Source organism: Oncorhynchus clarkii, chromosome 1 (assembly GCF_045791955.1).
Source record: "Oncorhynchus clarkii lewisi isolate Uvic-CL-2024 chromosome 1, UVic_Ocla_1.0, whole genome shotgun sequence".
Taxonomy (NCBI): Eukaryota; Metazoa; Chordata; class Actinopteri; order Salmoniformes; family Salmonidae; genus Oncorhynchus; species Oncorhynchus clarkii.
In genome coordinates, this window is record NC_092147.1 from 65143998 (window position 1) to 65160233 (window position 16236).

General features: G+C 41.5%; 1 protein-coding gene and 1 long non-coding RNA gene across 3 annotated transcripts; one reads left to right on the forward strand and one right to left on the reverse strand.

Moving 5' to 3' along the window:
* Nucleotides 1-1560: 1560 nt before the first annotated feature.
* Nucleotides 1561-6919, reverse strand: LOC139410960 (zinc finger protein 883). 2 transcript variants are annotated; one of them, XM_071156689.1, is made up of 3 exons: nt 5868-5936; nt 5739-5764; nt 1851-5556 (listed from the first exon to the last, which is right to left on the reverse strand). In XM_071156689.1, exon 3 carries the CDS (start codon nt 5478-5480, stop codon nt 4080-4082), a length of 1401 nt encoding a protein of 466 aa, XP_071012790.1. In that variant the 5' UTR covers nt 5481-5556; nt 5739-5764; nt 5868-5936; the 3' UTR covers nt 1851-4079. The 2 variants fall into 2 exon arrangements, with proteins under 2 accessions (XP_071012779.1, XP_071012790.1); XM_071156678.1 differs by lacking the exons at nt 5739-5764; nt 5868-5936 and adding an exon at nt 6807-6919 and having other exon boundaries at nt 1561-5556.
* On the forward strand, nt 6067-15148 carry LOC139411035 (uncharacterized). The gene is made up of 6 exons (XR_011634558.1): nt 6067-6154; nt 9617-9765; nt 9911-11458; nt 11728-11786; nt 11927-12048; nt 14556-15148. It is a non-coding gene; the product is annotated as an uncharacterized lncRNA (long non-coding RNA).
* Nucleotides 15149-16236: the final 1088 nt, after the last annotated feature.

Here is a 16236-nt window from a genome sequence, read left to right on the forward strand (position 1 = left end):
GGAAGTGAATGAATAGGTCCTTAATCTCCAAACCAAGAGTGAGCACAGGCTGGATCCAACTTAAAACTCCTTTGTTCAAGAAAGAGGCCCACAAATCAGTGCTTACAAATTTGTTTTCTAAGGTGTCCAAATTCCTACTGATCCGCCCTCTCTCTCACCCTTTCCTCTATCTCATGTCCTCCACACTGGTCTCAAAGAGGAACTGACGCCCCACAGCACTGTTTTCCTGTTTCCACGGAGACCGTGCCTCGCTGAGGTCCTGGGCACTGGGCTTTAACTTGTTTTTTTTATATATTTTTTTGCATTGGTTGGCTCCCAATAATGGAGCCCAAATGAGACAGGAAGGGCACAGTGGAGGGGGGGGTTCGGGACAGGGATGGGGGCAGAGAGAAGTAAGCAACAAAAACATTCAGAAATGCATTCATAATGACATCACTACCATTTCCCACAGCAGTTCTCATAGAGCGAGCCCTCTGCCTTCATTCATTCATTGGCTCGGAGTTGGCTTTTCAGGAGCCCGGGGAGGCCATCTCTCCCCTCATCTCAATGCCCTTTTTGTTGCAGAACACAGAGCTCGTTTCTAGGCCCACAGAAAAGCCTGGGTAATTTAGTTTAGGGTTGCCAGGAAGTCTGAGCCCTCTAGCCTGGCAACAATGGCAAATGTTATTGCCTCACTTTGAGGGCCCAGAAACTCCACAGCTGCAAAGCCTGAATTCTAATAGAAACTTTATTTTTTTTGGCCCACTCTCTCGCTCTGTCTTTACAAATTCCTTTGAGTGGTTGCAGAGTAGCCTAACAGAAATTAGAAGAGCACTTTTCTGGGCGGTGTGGGTCCCCTCGAGGTTTTAGTGTGCTATAGTTGTTTGATTCAAATCGCTGTCTTTCTAAATGTGACAGAGGTTGTTGTCTGATAAGCTGTGCCAATATCTCTAGATAAAATAGTATTTGACTTACTATTTATGTAGTTGACACGAATCTGAATCAACATAAATCAAGAGGAACAGTGAGTAGGATTCCTCTGGGACAAATAGCCTGGGTCCCAGTCTGTTTAGCTATCATTCCATTCCTTGCCCTGCTAAACGTGTTTTCGGGCAATGACAAGGAGTACAAAGAGCGGAATGTTAGCAAAACAGGTTCTGGATTTCAGGCTGTGAGACAAATACTATTAGTTGCATGTCTTTTACACACTAAGGGCTCCATTCAATCTGGATCGTGGAAATTCAGCGTTACAGCCTGATTGAAATTTACAGTCAATGTTCCTGCGTTAGCGGAGACTGGATTCACGGTAACCGCTGCAGATGAGGGTTCAATAGGAAATGACCTTTACATTTCTAGTGTGCTGTCTGTAACACTTGGGGCGATACAGATGGAATTGAGCCCTAATTGTTTGTGGCCCTGTGAGATATTTTTGGAAGCAGATCAAGAAAACAAAATGTCATTATAAAGTTGAGTTAGCCAATAAACATTTGTCTTAAATACTAGTAGAAGACCTGATAAATAAAATCAGTGCAAAAACAATTCTCTAACAATTTTTTGTAAAAGGAAGAAAAACGTCTTCTGTTTCTGTAATGGGTCAAGCTGACCGACTTCTTTTTTATTTTATTTTAAGTGTTTTGCTGCCATCTAGTGGGGGACATCAAATCACAGGTGAATTATCAACAGTAGTTGAACAATTTAACTAATTCAACATAATCCACAAAACAAAAATGATACTCATTAGTCAAGAACCACTGAATAGCGGTAACGCACAATCGAGTTATCAACTTAGCTGATTTAGTTGTTCCAATATTCTGTAATCAACGATAGGCCTACTCATTTTTAAATATATCCAGGACATCATGGAGCCAGCCTTTCTTTCATGAATGGTTTATTACAAAAACGCAAGACAAAAACAAGTCAACTGTATTCTAATGGCAAACACAATACAAAAAACATACACCTCTCTATAGGATGTAGGTCCGCTGCATCAAAAAAAGAAAGAATGACAGCGAAAAAAAGAAAACGATATGAGTTTCAGAATCTAAAAAGGCAGAGATTGCTGAAAAACAAGAGAGAGGAGAATATTGTTTGCCACTGGAGAAAAAAGGCCAGAACCACAACTGAAAACCAAACCAAATAAAACTGAACTCAATGAAGGTCTGTTTTGAGGGGAACCAGGGGAATTTAGCTCTTCAAACAAACATTAACTTACATAAATACAAGGAAGGTACCAAGTTTTTTTCATCATTTTTTTTCTCCTCGGTTATCAGTGTAGATGCAATAGACCGGGTCTGTGCTCGATACATGCCTCTATACACTTTCAAGAAATAAGAAAAAGAAACAGAGGTTAGATGTGACAATTAAATTCCAATTTAAACAGTAAAAATGGTATTCACAAGGTCAAATGTCGATAATTGTTTAGAGTACCCTGGTTGTGTTTAAAGCAAATATAAACATCAAACAAGGAGATAAGTTGAGCACTTTCAACAGATAATTGAACAGTTTAACTGGAAAAGAAAATCCATCTGGCTATGCATGTATACAAGCATTATTTGAAAGCTTTGATGATATACAGTAAGTAGTTGACAGCACTTGATAATATTTCTGTGAATAGTAATGGATTTTGTGAGAGGTTACATCTGAAAAGGTGGAACTTTAGGGCAAATGGGGAAGGCTTTGCCACCGAAATGATGTTTTCAACTATAGCCATTGTGAATCACATTCACTGCCATTTAAATTGCACCTTTGTTCCCAATTCATAAATAAGTAGTGCAGTTTCCCCTACAACCTCAATAGACAAATACTTGTACAAAATATGAAATCCCTAATCCCAGGAATATTTGAAGGTATTTGTCAAAATACACTGCACATATTAAATATCTCAACTATTCTCACTTTCACAAATGCAATGTTTTACACACACGCACAGCAGATGTAAAAACAACATATATTGTAACTATTCTCAAGTTATATTCATCATGCATACATATATATGGAGTCAATTTTATACTTTGTGGTAATTGCAGTCAGTATATGTTGACAAATACCACATATAGTATTTTCAAGTTCTAAGGATATGATTGGACTTCATATTTCGACATTAAAATCCTTAAATCAACCATCTGAATGTTCATCCGAACTCTTTGTAGTAGAACTAAACGGTCTAAGCACTCATACTACATAAAAACTTGGTTGAGCACCCGATGCTAGCAGTTTTCAACAAAAAAAGATGCAACAACGTAATTAAATCCCAAATATATAGAAAAAGATCTATATTTTGTTTTGTTTTTTAATTTCACCACTGTGTGTTGTCATTGAGATCATAAACAAGTGATGTTGAGTAGGGGATGGGAAAGTAACACGTGCCAGTTTTCTGATTGAAGGATTCATTTTAGCACATTTATTGGAAATGCCTGGATTCAATCAACCTTCTTTAGTTTCTCATAAAGTACTTCACTGTTTTGATTTTATTGATGGTTGGTTTGAGCGTCATAGATTACTTGCGTGAACTGAACAGATACAGTAAATCTTGAAGATAAACCATAGAAGCTTGATTGAACCAGGGACTGTGTGTGGTGTCATGCAGACATCACATTAATCCCTTAGAGGTCAAATCCTGATTTAGTTTGATGGCAAGGTTCCTTTTGACCCTTGTCATGTCACAGAGATAAAAAATAGATTATATACAGAAAAAGAGGAAATGGGTTTGCTCAACAGCAGAAGCATTTTATAGCAGTTTTATTTTGATGATGTGTAGCAAGGGTGGCTTCCTAACACGGCTGATATACTTCACATCTGGCAAGACTCTAGCAACACTTTCACCCTAACCCTGTAGCTAACCCAGACCAAAAGGGAATGTGAACAAAATAAATCTAAATATTTATTTGCATGGGCAGCAGAGGACAACACAGTCAGTGTAATCTAGGAAAAGAAATATGCAATTTGCTGATACCATACCATAAGTCATCATCACACACACGTTATATACTCAAGAGTAATGCCAATTTAAGTCCGAAACAAGATCCCCAAAAACCTCCCAACCCCTGAAAGCCAGAGTAGTAAGCTGTGTGTGGGTAGTTGAGAGCAGACCACTACTGCTCTCACTCAGAGTCTGAATCAAGTGGTGCCATCTCATCTATGCCCTTCCACTGGCGCTGGTGGGCCTCCTCGGCATGCTGCCGCTTGTGCCTGGAGTAGCTAGACGAGTGCACAAATGTCTTGTTGCAGGTGGTGCATTCGTACTTGCCCCCTGTGGAGTGAGATCTCTCATGGTGGTGGAGGTTGGACGACCTGGCGAAGGTCTTTTTACAGTAAGAGCAGCTGAACTTGTCTCCCTTGTGCATTTGCTGGTGCCTGGCAAGGCTCTGCGCCTGACTGAAGTGCTTGTCACACTGCTCGCATGCATATTGTCCTTCCTCTTCCTCAGAGACTGATGTTTGGCGCTGCCGCTGCCGCTTGGCAGCTCTTGACCGCTTGTTTTTCTTGCAGAGGGTGTAGAAGTTGGGTTTGTCCCTCGAACACAACTTGAGGCGTATTTTCAAGTCTGAGGACTTGGTAAGACTGTCTTTACCCTGGGCATAGTTATTCAGAAGATCCTTGACATGAGAGACTTGGTGTTTCGAGAGGCCAATGGAGTTCTTGAAGGTCATGTCACATTGTGTACACGCGTAGAACTTCTCTCCGGGGAGGTTCTTCACGATCGGGATCTTCTTCTCGCCAGGGATCTTCTTCGCGCCAGCCTGCTTTTTATTTTTCCTGCTGCCTGGCGGGCGGCGGACATAACTGATTTCTGCAGGTCGAGCACCAGAGGGAATACCCTTCCCTTTTTTGTGGATGAGCCTATGACGCGACAAGCTGGAGCTGTGGTTAAAATCCTTCCCACAGATGTTGCATGGGTAAACTCTCATGCCCCGATGTGTTCTCATATGAGTGCCGAGAGCTCTTCTGCTTTTGAATCGCATTGCACACTGTGTGCATTTATATTTGTTCCCCTCACCTGACCCTGCATCCATTTGCTTGTTTGGGGGTAGGGGTGCCTTTCCTGTGTGCAATTGCTGGTGTCTTGAGAGGCTTGAGGAATGACTATAGCACTTCCCACAGTAGTTGCAGCTGTAGTTTCCCCCTGGTGAGCTATATTCCCCTTTCTCCGAGCCTGAATCAGAGTCATCTCCAACAGGGACCAGATGGCTACTCCCTGGCTCAGTGTGGTCGTCCTCATCAGAGTCGTTTACTATGACACTCTGTTCTGCAATGTCACAGCCAGGGAACTCCTCCTCATACTGGGCAAAAAAGGGCTCATCTGGCTCTGCCTTCACCTGGTCAAGATTCAGGCCAGATCCCTCGTCCGCCTCCTTTTTCACACAGGATATTGTGAACTTGGACCCGACCTCTGCCCACTTGACAACATATTCTATGGGCTGGGTGTCCAGTTCCACTGTGATGAAGTCTGCACCAAGTGCGTCCGGTTCAGACGAAGTCAAATCAGTTTCCGAGTCCTCCATTTGACCAGGCCCTAAATGTCAATGTGTGTAACTTGTGGTCTTGTTATAATTACAGGGTCAACAGATTCCACCACTCCTAAAAGAGAGAGAAAAAAAGTAAAAACTACTGTCAGCTGCCTAGCTAGATAGCTCTATGTCATCGTAACAAATTAACATCACATCCAATATCACAAATAAACAAGAACGGTTGAATATCACAGGTTAAAACATTGACATAATTGTACTTTCACTATCGAAACGTGGAGTTGAATTGTGTACCGAGGAAGTGCTTTGCATTACGTTGCCTAGAGGAAATGAAACAAAAAAAACGACTGCTTAAGTAGGTGTGGTGAGCTTGAGCAAAACAACAAATTATTGATAATTACAGACTGTTAGTTAATACATTACATTTGAGGTTGATTTACGCCACAATGACAGAAAATTACCAGACAAAGCAGCAACAATAAACAGGAAATACAGTAAGGGCTGGGATGAGCACAATGCATGATGGGAGTGGATTAAATCGGCTGTGACTAAAAGGCCGCATTACAACAGACAGATGTATAAAAAAATGATTGCTTTCTTGTGCCCAAAACATAATCAAATCCTAAAATGACATCCAAGAACTATAGTGAATGACAAAGCAACATTGTCGCAGGGCGGATGCCGGTAGCTATATCGACCAAAGAGAGCTGGTAATGTATGTTTTATTAATTCCGCATTTTTAGCTCAGAAGGCGCTCTAGCTCAGACTAGACACAAATACTCACAGCGGCGTGAATTCATCCCCCCCGCCATAAAAATAGCACCGAGCATTCATCATGGACTGTTTTTTTTGTTGCGTATTCATGCATTATTCAATTGATTTTCTCAGACACATATTTCCCTATTGATCAAGCAGCATAGTGCTGATCATAGAAGCATAATACATTAAACAATGAACATGTCTTCAGTCACTGATCATGTGGATCATCTTGGAAGGTTGACAGACTCAAATCCAGCATCGATGACACATGCAGCTAGAGGGCATAAAACGAGAGCCAAGGCTCGAGAGCTGGCTTCATACGATTTTAAACAGCAGATTCAGTGTCATCAGAAGTCCCCCCCCAGTTACGATAATGATTTTTTTTGACAGGAATTGCCACCAAACCGTGGCCCGAGCATATCACCCGGCATAATGCTCATTGCAATAGACATGGCAAGATGGCTATATTTCGCATAACCAAGACGTTGTATCGTCATGTTTTAAAATTATAAGGCTGGTTATGTAGTCAAATTTGACGTATGAACAATTATACCGAAATAAGCGATGGTGCAAGTTAATAATGTTCTCGAGATGACTATTTACCGGGCTTTTATCCTTCTAGATTCGTTGTCTTGACCCTCGACGAAATTAGTCGATTCTGCCGCACCTCTGTCAGATCACAACCAGCGTCCACACGGATATCAAGCCTTGGCAATGGCTGCGTATCGTCACTGATTTGAAATACTGTGGATTGTCTTAACGCGTTGAAGGACAGTGTGTGGCAAGCCAGCCACATGCATTTTCAATCCATGATATATACCGCTCCTGCGCAGCACGCAATGTATCTCGAATTTCATTGGGCAATGAACCAGAGAGGAACAGACGTCATTGGACAGGACATAGCATGTGCCTGGTGTCGTGAAAACTGTCGCAAACACTATTAAAACAGTTACATTATTCGCCTTCAGTCTATTACTTGTTAAGATAACATGTAAATATTACACATTATTAAATTAAATCGTAATAACCTCCACCCTTTCCTTTTCGAACCACCTAAATACCAAATGTATTTGTCGAGCCAAACAAAGGACATCGAACCTTGGCTTTACGGCTTTTTGAGTGACGTCATTTGGTGGCTGCAGAGACGAAAGGGGAAGCAAATGTCTACTGTTTGCTGATGATCTGGTGCTTCTGTTCTCAACCAAGGAGGGCCTACCGCAGCACCTAGATCTTCTGCACAGATGCTGTCAGACCTGGGCCCTGACAGTAAATCTCAGTAAGACAAAAATAATGGTGTTCCAAAAATGGTACAGTTTTTAGGACCACGAATACAAATTCCACCTAGACACAGTTGCCTTAGAGCACACAAATTATACATACCTCTGACAAACATCACCGCCACAGGTAACTTCCACAAAGCTGTGAACAATCTGATAGACAAGGCAAGAAGGGCCTTCTATGCCATCAAAACGAACATGAAATTTGACATACCAATTAGGATACTTGAATCAGTTATAGAACCCATTGCTCTTTACAGTTGTGAGGTCTGGGGTCCGCTCACCAACCAATAATTTACAGAATGGGACAAACACCAAATTGAGACCCTGCATGCAGAATTCTGCAAAAAGATCCTCTGTGTACAACGTAAAACACTAAATAATGGATGCAGAGCAGAATTAGACCAATACCCACTAATTTTCAAAATCCAGAAAAGAGATGTTAAATTCTACAAACACCGAAAAGGAAGGGATTCCCAAACCTTCCATAACAAAGCCATCACCTACAGAGAAATTAACTTGGAGAAGAGCCCCCTAAGCAAGCTGGTCCTGGGGCTCTGTTCACAAACAGACCCCACAGAGCCCCAGGACAGCACCACAATTAGACCCAACCAAATCATGAGTATAAAGGTGAAATTAAATAAATAAAATGAGAAAACAAAAAGATTGACACATTGGAAAGAATTTACAAAAAAACAGCGCAAACTAGAATGCTATTTGACCTTAAACAGAGAGTACACAGTGGCAGAATACCTGAACACTGTGACTGACCCAAAATGAAGGAAATCTTTGACTATGTGAAAGGCCGCTGAAGGCAGACCTGGCTCTCAAGAGGAGACAGGCTATGTGCACACTGCCCACAACATGAGGTGGAAACTGAGCTGCACACCCTAACCTCCTGCCAAATGTATGACCATATTAGAGACACACATTTCCCTCAGATTACACAGACCCACAAAAAAATAATTGAAAAACAAATCCAATTTTGATAAACTCCCATATCTATTAAGTGAAATACCACAGCGTGCAATCACAGCAGCACGATTTGTGACTTCTACCACAAGAAAAGGGCAACCAGTGAAGAACAAACACAACCTACATTTATGTTTATTTATTTTCCCTTTTGTACATCATTACAACACTGTATATAGACATCATATGACATTTGACATGTATTTATTCTTTCTGAACTTTTTTGAGTTCAGTACTAGTACTGTTATTTTTTGTTTATTATCTATTTCACTTGCTTGTGCAATTTAAACATATGTTTCCCATGCCAATAAAGCCCCTTAAATTGAAATTAAATTGGAAGCGAGATACTACACTCTCTGTTTTCCCCGAGCTTTTTTCTAGTTTAATGAAAGTCAACTAACTATGTAGACCAGACCCAGCTGCTATTGCATTGATGTCTAAGGGAGACACACCCAGTTAAGTAGACTGAAACTGTCAACGCTAAAAGGCCTGCGTGAACTCTCTTAAATGTATCCACTATCTTTGGTGGATGTCTTAAACAAGTCTGCTAACGTTACTAGGTAGCTACATTGTTTGAAACTATTATCTAACTGTGTCGGAGTTGAGAAACTAATAGTACACCCAACAATTTCAAAGAAGCTAACGGTAGCTAGCTAAGGTATAGAGATAAGTATTCAGTAATAGTAAGTTAGCTACCGTACCATACTCAGAAGATAGCTAACGTTAGCTAGCTCGCGTTAAGATAGCTAGCGCTTCCTCGTCTTGTTTCTGGCTAACATAGCATAGATAGCTAACAAGCAGCCTGGGTTTGAATTAAATGCTCCCCAGAATAGCTGGTATATAGGCTAATGATAAATTGCAAGCCATCTAGTTACCTTTACCTAGGTGCGCTAATAGCTAATTCCTTTATTAAAGTAAGTTAACTAGATAATTTCACTAACTGAGCCAGGAAGGAAGACATTCACAGGTAAATTAGGAAACATGGACAATACATCATCAAGTAGACCCAGTAAGGGTGGAGCATCGCCTGAATATTCAAACACTGAATTCGGCGTAAATTATTTCTCAACGTGATATGGAAAGACTGCAATTCAATTCGACCTATTTGATGTGGCCATGAGCATCAGCTGACTATTTTCTGTGTGTTTTTCTCTTCTCACGCAGTGGCTGGGATGAGCCCCCTCTCACCGTATCTTAATGTGGATCCAAGATATTTTACACATGTGAGTTCCAGTTAGTATAATGAATGACTTTGGTTCACAAACTTGGAATCTGCCAGATTCAGGACCTGGATCTACAATACAACAAATCGGGTGTGTTTAGTTTTACTGAGGGAGGTCGGGTAATGTAATTATGTGCATGAGCACAACTGTAATTTTAGTCCCGTCCGAATCTGCCATGGCAGGAGAGTAACAAATAAATTCTTGTTTGTAAATTCTTGTTTGTGTTGCTTTTTAGGTGCTGCGGTTGGAGCTCTCAACGGGCTCCTCGTAGGACTATCCGAGACCAAAGACATGGCTTTGTCTAAGCCACGTAATGTACAGTCTTTGCACAAATTAATGGTCTTTTGGAGGCCGTGATTAAATTGGATCTCCTTCACAAGTTATTTCTGGATTTGAAAGACAAAGCAGATTAAGAGTTATGTTCGTCTCAATCACTTTTTCAGTATACGATAATTACTCATTCTGGTATCAACCAGCAGAGGGCAGTCTTCACCAATTTGTTCAGTATGTGTCAAAATATTTCATATGGCTGGTTGATAACTTGTCATGCTCTCCATTATGATTGCGCTGGTACAATGATTCAAGGGTTCCATTTGATCTTTATAAAGGTATTTAAATGCATCTATATGGGTAATAACATAAGCAGCAAGATTTTTGGCCAACCTCAATCTTATCGGTTGTGTGAACAATCTGCAATCTGTATTGGTTCAACTAAAACTCCAAAAGGATAACCACTTGAAAGGTTAGTCTTGGCTTTCCCTTCCAGATATGAGGCAATTATTTGGGACTTAAATCTACTCAAAGTATATGCTGCTCCACGCAAAGAAGAAAAGCTAAGTGACATGCATGGACAATCTGACGTGACATGGCATGACATTAATCCATCATTTGTAATTATTAACACTAGACCTCCTGCTTAGTTCACAGTGAGGATCTTACTCTGTGGTCCAAAGGTAAACTGCCAATGGGATCAGACCACCGCTAGAGAGAGGGGGGAGAAGCACTGAATTATATACCTCTACATTTGCTGAAATTGATTCTCACCAAACCTCTTGGCTGAATTTATAATGCTGATGGGCAGCATCATCATTTCCCCCAGTCGGTATCAGTAATAACACATTGTTCCATGGAAAACTGGATATAGTAGCCCTATATGATGGTGTTTTGTTGTAAATCTGACCTACGTTGTTGCTTTCACTGAGATTATGTCACACTCACCCGGCCATTGGAAAATAAATATTTTGTATCTAGCTACAGTGCCCAACCCTATCACATAACATTATCCCATTCATATTAGGCTAACACTCAGTGCTTAAAACTCTAGAAGAAAAAGAAACACACACCTCCCTTAGGCGAGGTGCTGGCCAGCGGAGCAGAAAACTTGAAAATAAAAGTGAGCCGCACACTCTAGGAGCTCAGGTGCAAAAATGTAATTACCAACGTTTCGACAGCCAAGCTGTCTTCATCAGGGTATAACCTGTGCTTAACACACCTTTGTCGACACACCTGACTTTTTAGTGCAGTAACACAGCTGGGTTTATAGGCCTTGTCAGCGCTCTTGACATCCCCAGCAATCACATGACTTAGTCCCTGACAGGAGAAGGAGGGCGAAGTCTGTCTTGGCCACGGGTAGATTGTGTTCACTGTAATGCCGGCTCCAGTTGGAATATTGGTTTGACCAGGGTCATTCTTTTTCCAGCTGTTCGCTGTTAGAAGATAGACGGTGTCATGTGCAGTTTTACTGTTTGTGCATGTCTGAAGCTGAATCAGATCAATCATGAAGGTACAGCAGTCTAACTACATTATCATCTGACAGGCTGTTCGTCACTTTGCCCGATGATCACCTCAACTCATGGTTAACCTTTTTGATTTAGGATTTCCATATAAACTGAAGCATAACTTCAACGGGCATGTGTCAGGTTTTCAATACGCGGCCATTTTACTAGAACCCCTAATCGTAAATCAACCCTTGTATCACATTGACTTTGTCAGAGTTGATGTTTAGACTGTAGATGTCTGTGTTTTTAATGGATATGATATCCTTACTTTTAGGCTCCTAAATCTGGTGACCCTCCAAGGAGCGACATGGGCGAACACACTTGGCTCACTGGGTGAGTGCCGTCATTCCCCACCAGAGGATTTACGCAGTCGTTGGTGTCATTTGAGCAGTGTCACACATTGGCATACTGTTATTGTTGTTTCTATTGAGATAATGTGGCATTAATTCACCTGTATGCTTTTGTGTCCTCAGCTTTGATGTACAGTGTGTTTGGGGGTGGCCATCAAGAAGGCACGGTTAGCAGAGTATGACATCAACACTGTTGCTGCTGGGATTATGACAGGCATGCTGTACAAGTCCACAGGCTGGTAGAGGTACTTTTTTTGTACAGTACAATAGCTGGCTGGATAGTATGATGTTGAATACAGAACGGAAAAATCCGATTTCCTGTCTGGAAACATTTCCTCATGTCTCCTCATCCACACAAATAAACAAAGACAGAGCCCTGGCTCACATTTCACTTACTTTTGCATTTCAGGTCAATTGCGGGGGGGGGGGGGGGGGGGGGCAGAAAATGCATGCATGACACTAGAGTACCTGGAAATACATTGTCACCTGCAGTAAAAATGTTTTCTGGCACTTGGGATCAGACAATGATAAACACTTCTATATTTTCCCCCCAACATATTATTTTTAGTGGAAGCTAATAGAAAATACCAATCTAGGACTTTCTGGTTTGGTCGACCAGGAAAGCCTGAAGGTTTATCTCAATGACTGATGACAGGTTCAGTGAGTTTGTAGGGAGGGACAATAGGCTGTAATTGCCAGATTTTGTTATCATCTAGACAGGACACCCCTCTGCTGCCTACATTTCCCAGCATGCGTCGCTCCAAATTCACAAGGGGAAGTTTTTTGAAAGCTCGCACAGGACAACACTGCTATATCACTGGGAGGGAGGGGCGTGGGTACAACATCAGCCAAAGGGGTTTAAGGACACCCAACTAAATATACAACCGTGGGATCAACAACGGGTTTCAGCTTTAGAGTTCATGTACTGTTAAGGTTGTAACATGAACACTACTCCGCTGTCCGAGTTGACCACCGTGGGTTTTCTTTGCCAGACAACTATTATTTCTGCTCTGAACATGCTTGAAACTCGTCAAACAGACATGCTGTCTGTCACATTTTAAACGTTAGACTCATCATGTAGTCTCTGTAAAATCTTTCCCTTTCTGACTTTTTATGGTACAAAACAAAGTCTAGTTATGAATTACTCTTGTTTATACTCTCCCCATCTGTGTTAAAGCCCTGCTGTAATAAAAAAATACAAAAAAGTGGTTTAATCGCACGTCATTAAAGCCGTGCTGCTGAGTCAAATGTCAAACTAAGGCCATGGTCGTAATAGCTCTGTCACTGATGTGTTCAACGTCTAGAATTCCACTCATGCAATGTGTCCATTGGAAATGAATCAAGTGAAGAGGTGCCTGTTTCCAGTTAGGGTTTGTCTTGTCTAGACCAGAGTCATTTCTCTCTGTATGGCCCTGACCTTCACCAGTAGGAACACTCAGATGGAATCAGATCAACATAAAAATAAAACAATTACGGACTTGCATTTGTGTGGCATGCTTACACACGTCACTAAACCTTGCAGGAAAACGGCTAGACATGCAGATCATTTCTTACGTCCATTAGGGAAGTAGGATTAACATAGCTAGTTGGACTTTTTGTTGTTGTCCTGAGGCAACTGGCAACCAACCTGCATAATTGTAACATTATCCCATTGTGCTGATGCCTCTGCTGACTGAGTCTGCCTCCCATTCAATTTGGTTTCAGACTAGTGGTTAATTGAGAAGTCTCTTAATAGTAGTGGTAGTGATTCACACAGCGTCATAGTGGGATATGAATAACAATCCTGACACACACAAAGGAAAATAAATGTTTTGTATCTAGCTACAGTGCCCAACCATATCACATAGCCTAATATGAAAGGTTCTTTATTCTATTAGAACAATTCCCTGCTGGTGCATACGGCATATGGAAATGATCAAAAAGCAGTTCGATGTAGTGTTTTTGACAATGACAGCATGTTTTGCATTCTCCTTGCATCAGTGCTCTGCTCCCATGGTTGTGGGCTCCCTTGTGTGGGTAGGCGGGGTGTTGTAATTCAAGCAACCTCTCCGTCTTCCTGCCATGGTGACATAAGCACCCCTACTGCACCACACACACTTTATCTAGGGGCTGCTGGTTGTGGGTGTGGGCCTGTGGCTGCAGTACGAGAGAACTTATCAGTCTTGTACCTTACCGCTGTATGGGACCAGGGACAGCCAACCACGCTGCTTCTCAGCTCTCCTGATACACTCTGAAGACGTGTTGGGTCTGCCTTTGCTTCTGTGTGCCCATAGCAATGGCTTCTCATTGATACGCTTTGCCATTCAAGGCTGACGCTGAACTGTAAGCTGATCCCGTGTACTTTCCTATGTATCTATGTGAAATCATGCTTAGTGCTGATGATTTACACCATCGTGGTAACCGCCACTCAACCCCGCCTGGTACATAGGGCATCGTGTTAACTAGGGTTCCATTAACCAATGAAGACATATCCCACTGTTGCTGTTAGCTGTGCGTACTTTCCAGGTTCCATAGGCGTGTGCAAATTCCTACCAACAAACTGCCCTTTCACAATGCCTTTGTCAAGAGTATGTGTTGAATGTAGACTGAGGAAACATACCTCATGTCTTTGTTCTATTGTGGCTGTGAGGGGGGTGGTCAGCTGCTAGATGTCTCTGTGGTACTAGAATTCCAGTCTTTATTCCATCACTGTTTATAAGTCGGTGTATGATATCAGTGTAGGCTGGTTAGATTTGACTTTTTTTTTTAATAGGGTGTGTACGTGGACCAGCGCGAGGGGGAATGGCTCTATCAGCTCTCTGTGTAACAACTGGGACCAACTGAAGGGAAACCCTCCCACCCGCTACTGAGCTCGGCATTGAACATGGACCAGTCAAAACATTTCCCCCAAATATATCTTGATACCTTTGTAGACATATCCTCCCTTTCCATAATAACTTCTCGTCCCTGAGTTAAGCCCCTAAGGTTGCATTGAAGGGTGGCCAGAGGTCAAGTGTTAGACCTAATTTATGCTGTAATGCACATCAACGCTGCACATTGATGTGTATCAATTTGTTGCTGGTGTTAGGATTCATTGCTGTGAATATCTGATCAACTGCCTATGCACAGCTTTTTCCTAAATTGAACTGTCTAAATGTCACATTGAATCAGTATTATTGACAGAGTTGAATGTTGTTGCAAAGATTGAATGCAGTCTTACTGAAGTGAAAGGTGGAGTTGCTTCCTATGGATGTCTACATAAGTATCTCATTCCACAACTTTGCATGTGGTAATTTGCAAATGTTTGCTTTATGCCAAGAGAATGTTACTGTTGTCGTTAATAAAAGTCACAGTTTGTTAAACTTAGGGAACATAATGTCCTGCTTTCTATAAAATGTGATTTCCTTTATCAGTAATGTCATACCAAGCCATCTTGTGATTTCACCTGACTTGCACAAAGATAAGATGGAAAAGGAGGCTCTCAAGTCTGTTCTGCTCATCTAAACAAATCTCAGAAGTAATGATTATTTTGCTTCGATTGCCATTTAGAAAGGTTGCAGTCATCGAGTTCAATCATATGACACTGATCTGTGTATCATAGCATATTAGATTGGTCCTCACATTTGTTTACTTGTGACAGGTTTTGCGACATGAAGTGCCTGCAGTTCCAGAAAGAAAAATGGTAACGGGGCAAAGCAGTTAGCCCACTTGTCTTTAGTCGTGGCACGGTTCTATTGGTCAAAAACCCTTTAAAAATAGATTGAAGTCAGTTTGCAGATTCTATATAGAACACTTGCAGCAGTTGTATGGTATTCAAGAAATTTGAGCTATGCACTTCTTGACTCAACCCATTTCAGTGAGGGGGTGTCTGAGTAGATATAGGCCATAGGTTGAGGCCGTCACATGCAGGGAGAAACAAAGTCGCCTGTGCATTGAGTTCAGAGTATGGTTGAGCCTGTGGCCAATGTCTGTCATCATGGAAAGACTGGTGAAACTTGTTCTGACATGGCTTATCTAATCCACGATAGTTGGGTACACAACCCCATTGTGACAGCAGCCAATATTGTCATCAGCACAACATTGGTTAATGCTTCACTGTGCATTTCTCCAGACCAACTGCCCATGCTTGCAACTTGGTTTGGGAAATAAAAAGAAGTTCAAACACTTGAGTTACAAAAGAAGGAAGTCCAAGAACAGAACTCAATGTGTTGTTTTTATTAAGAGTTAAATATGGTACAGGTACAACAGCAGAGAAAGATAGATAGATAAGCAAATGTTAGATAAGCAATCATATGGATAGTACTTCATGGTAATATGTTAAATGAACAGGGGAAAAAAACATTAGAAGCATTCATCAAGCACCATTGTGTTTCTCCTCTCCTACCCCACTCCCCATTGCACTTCAAGAGCCATGTACAAATACCTTTGGGTTTACCCACTATGGAGAGACATCT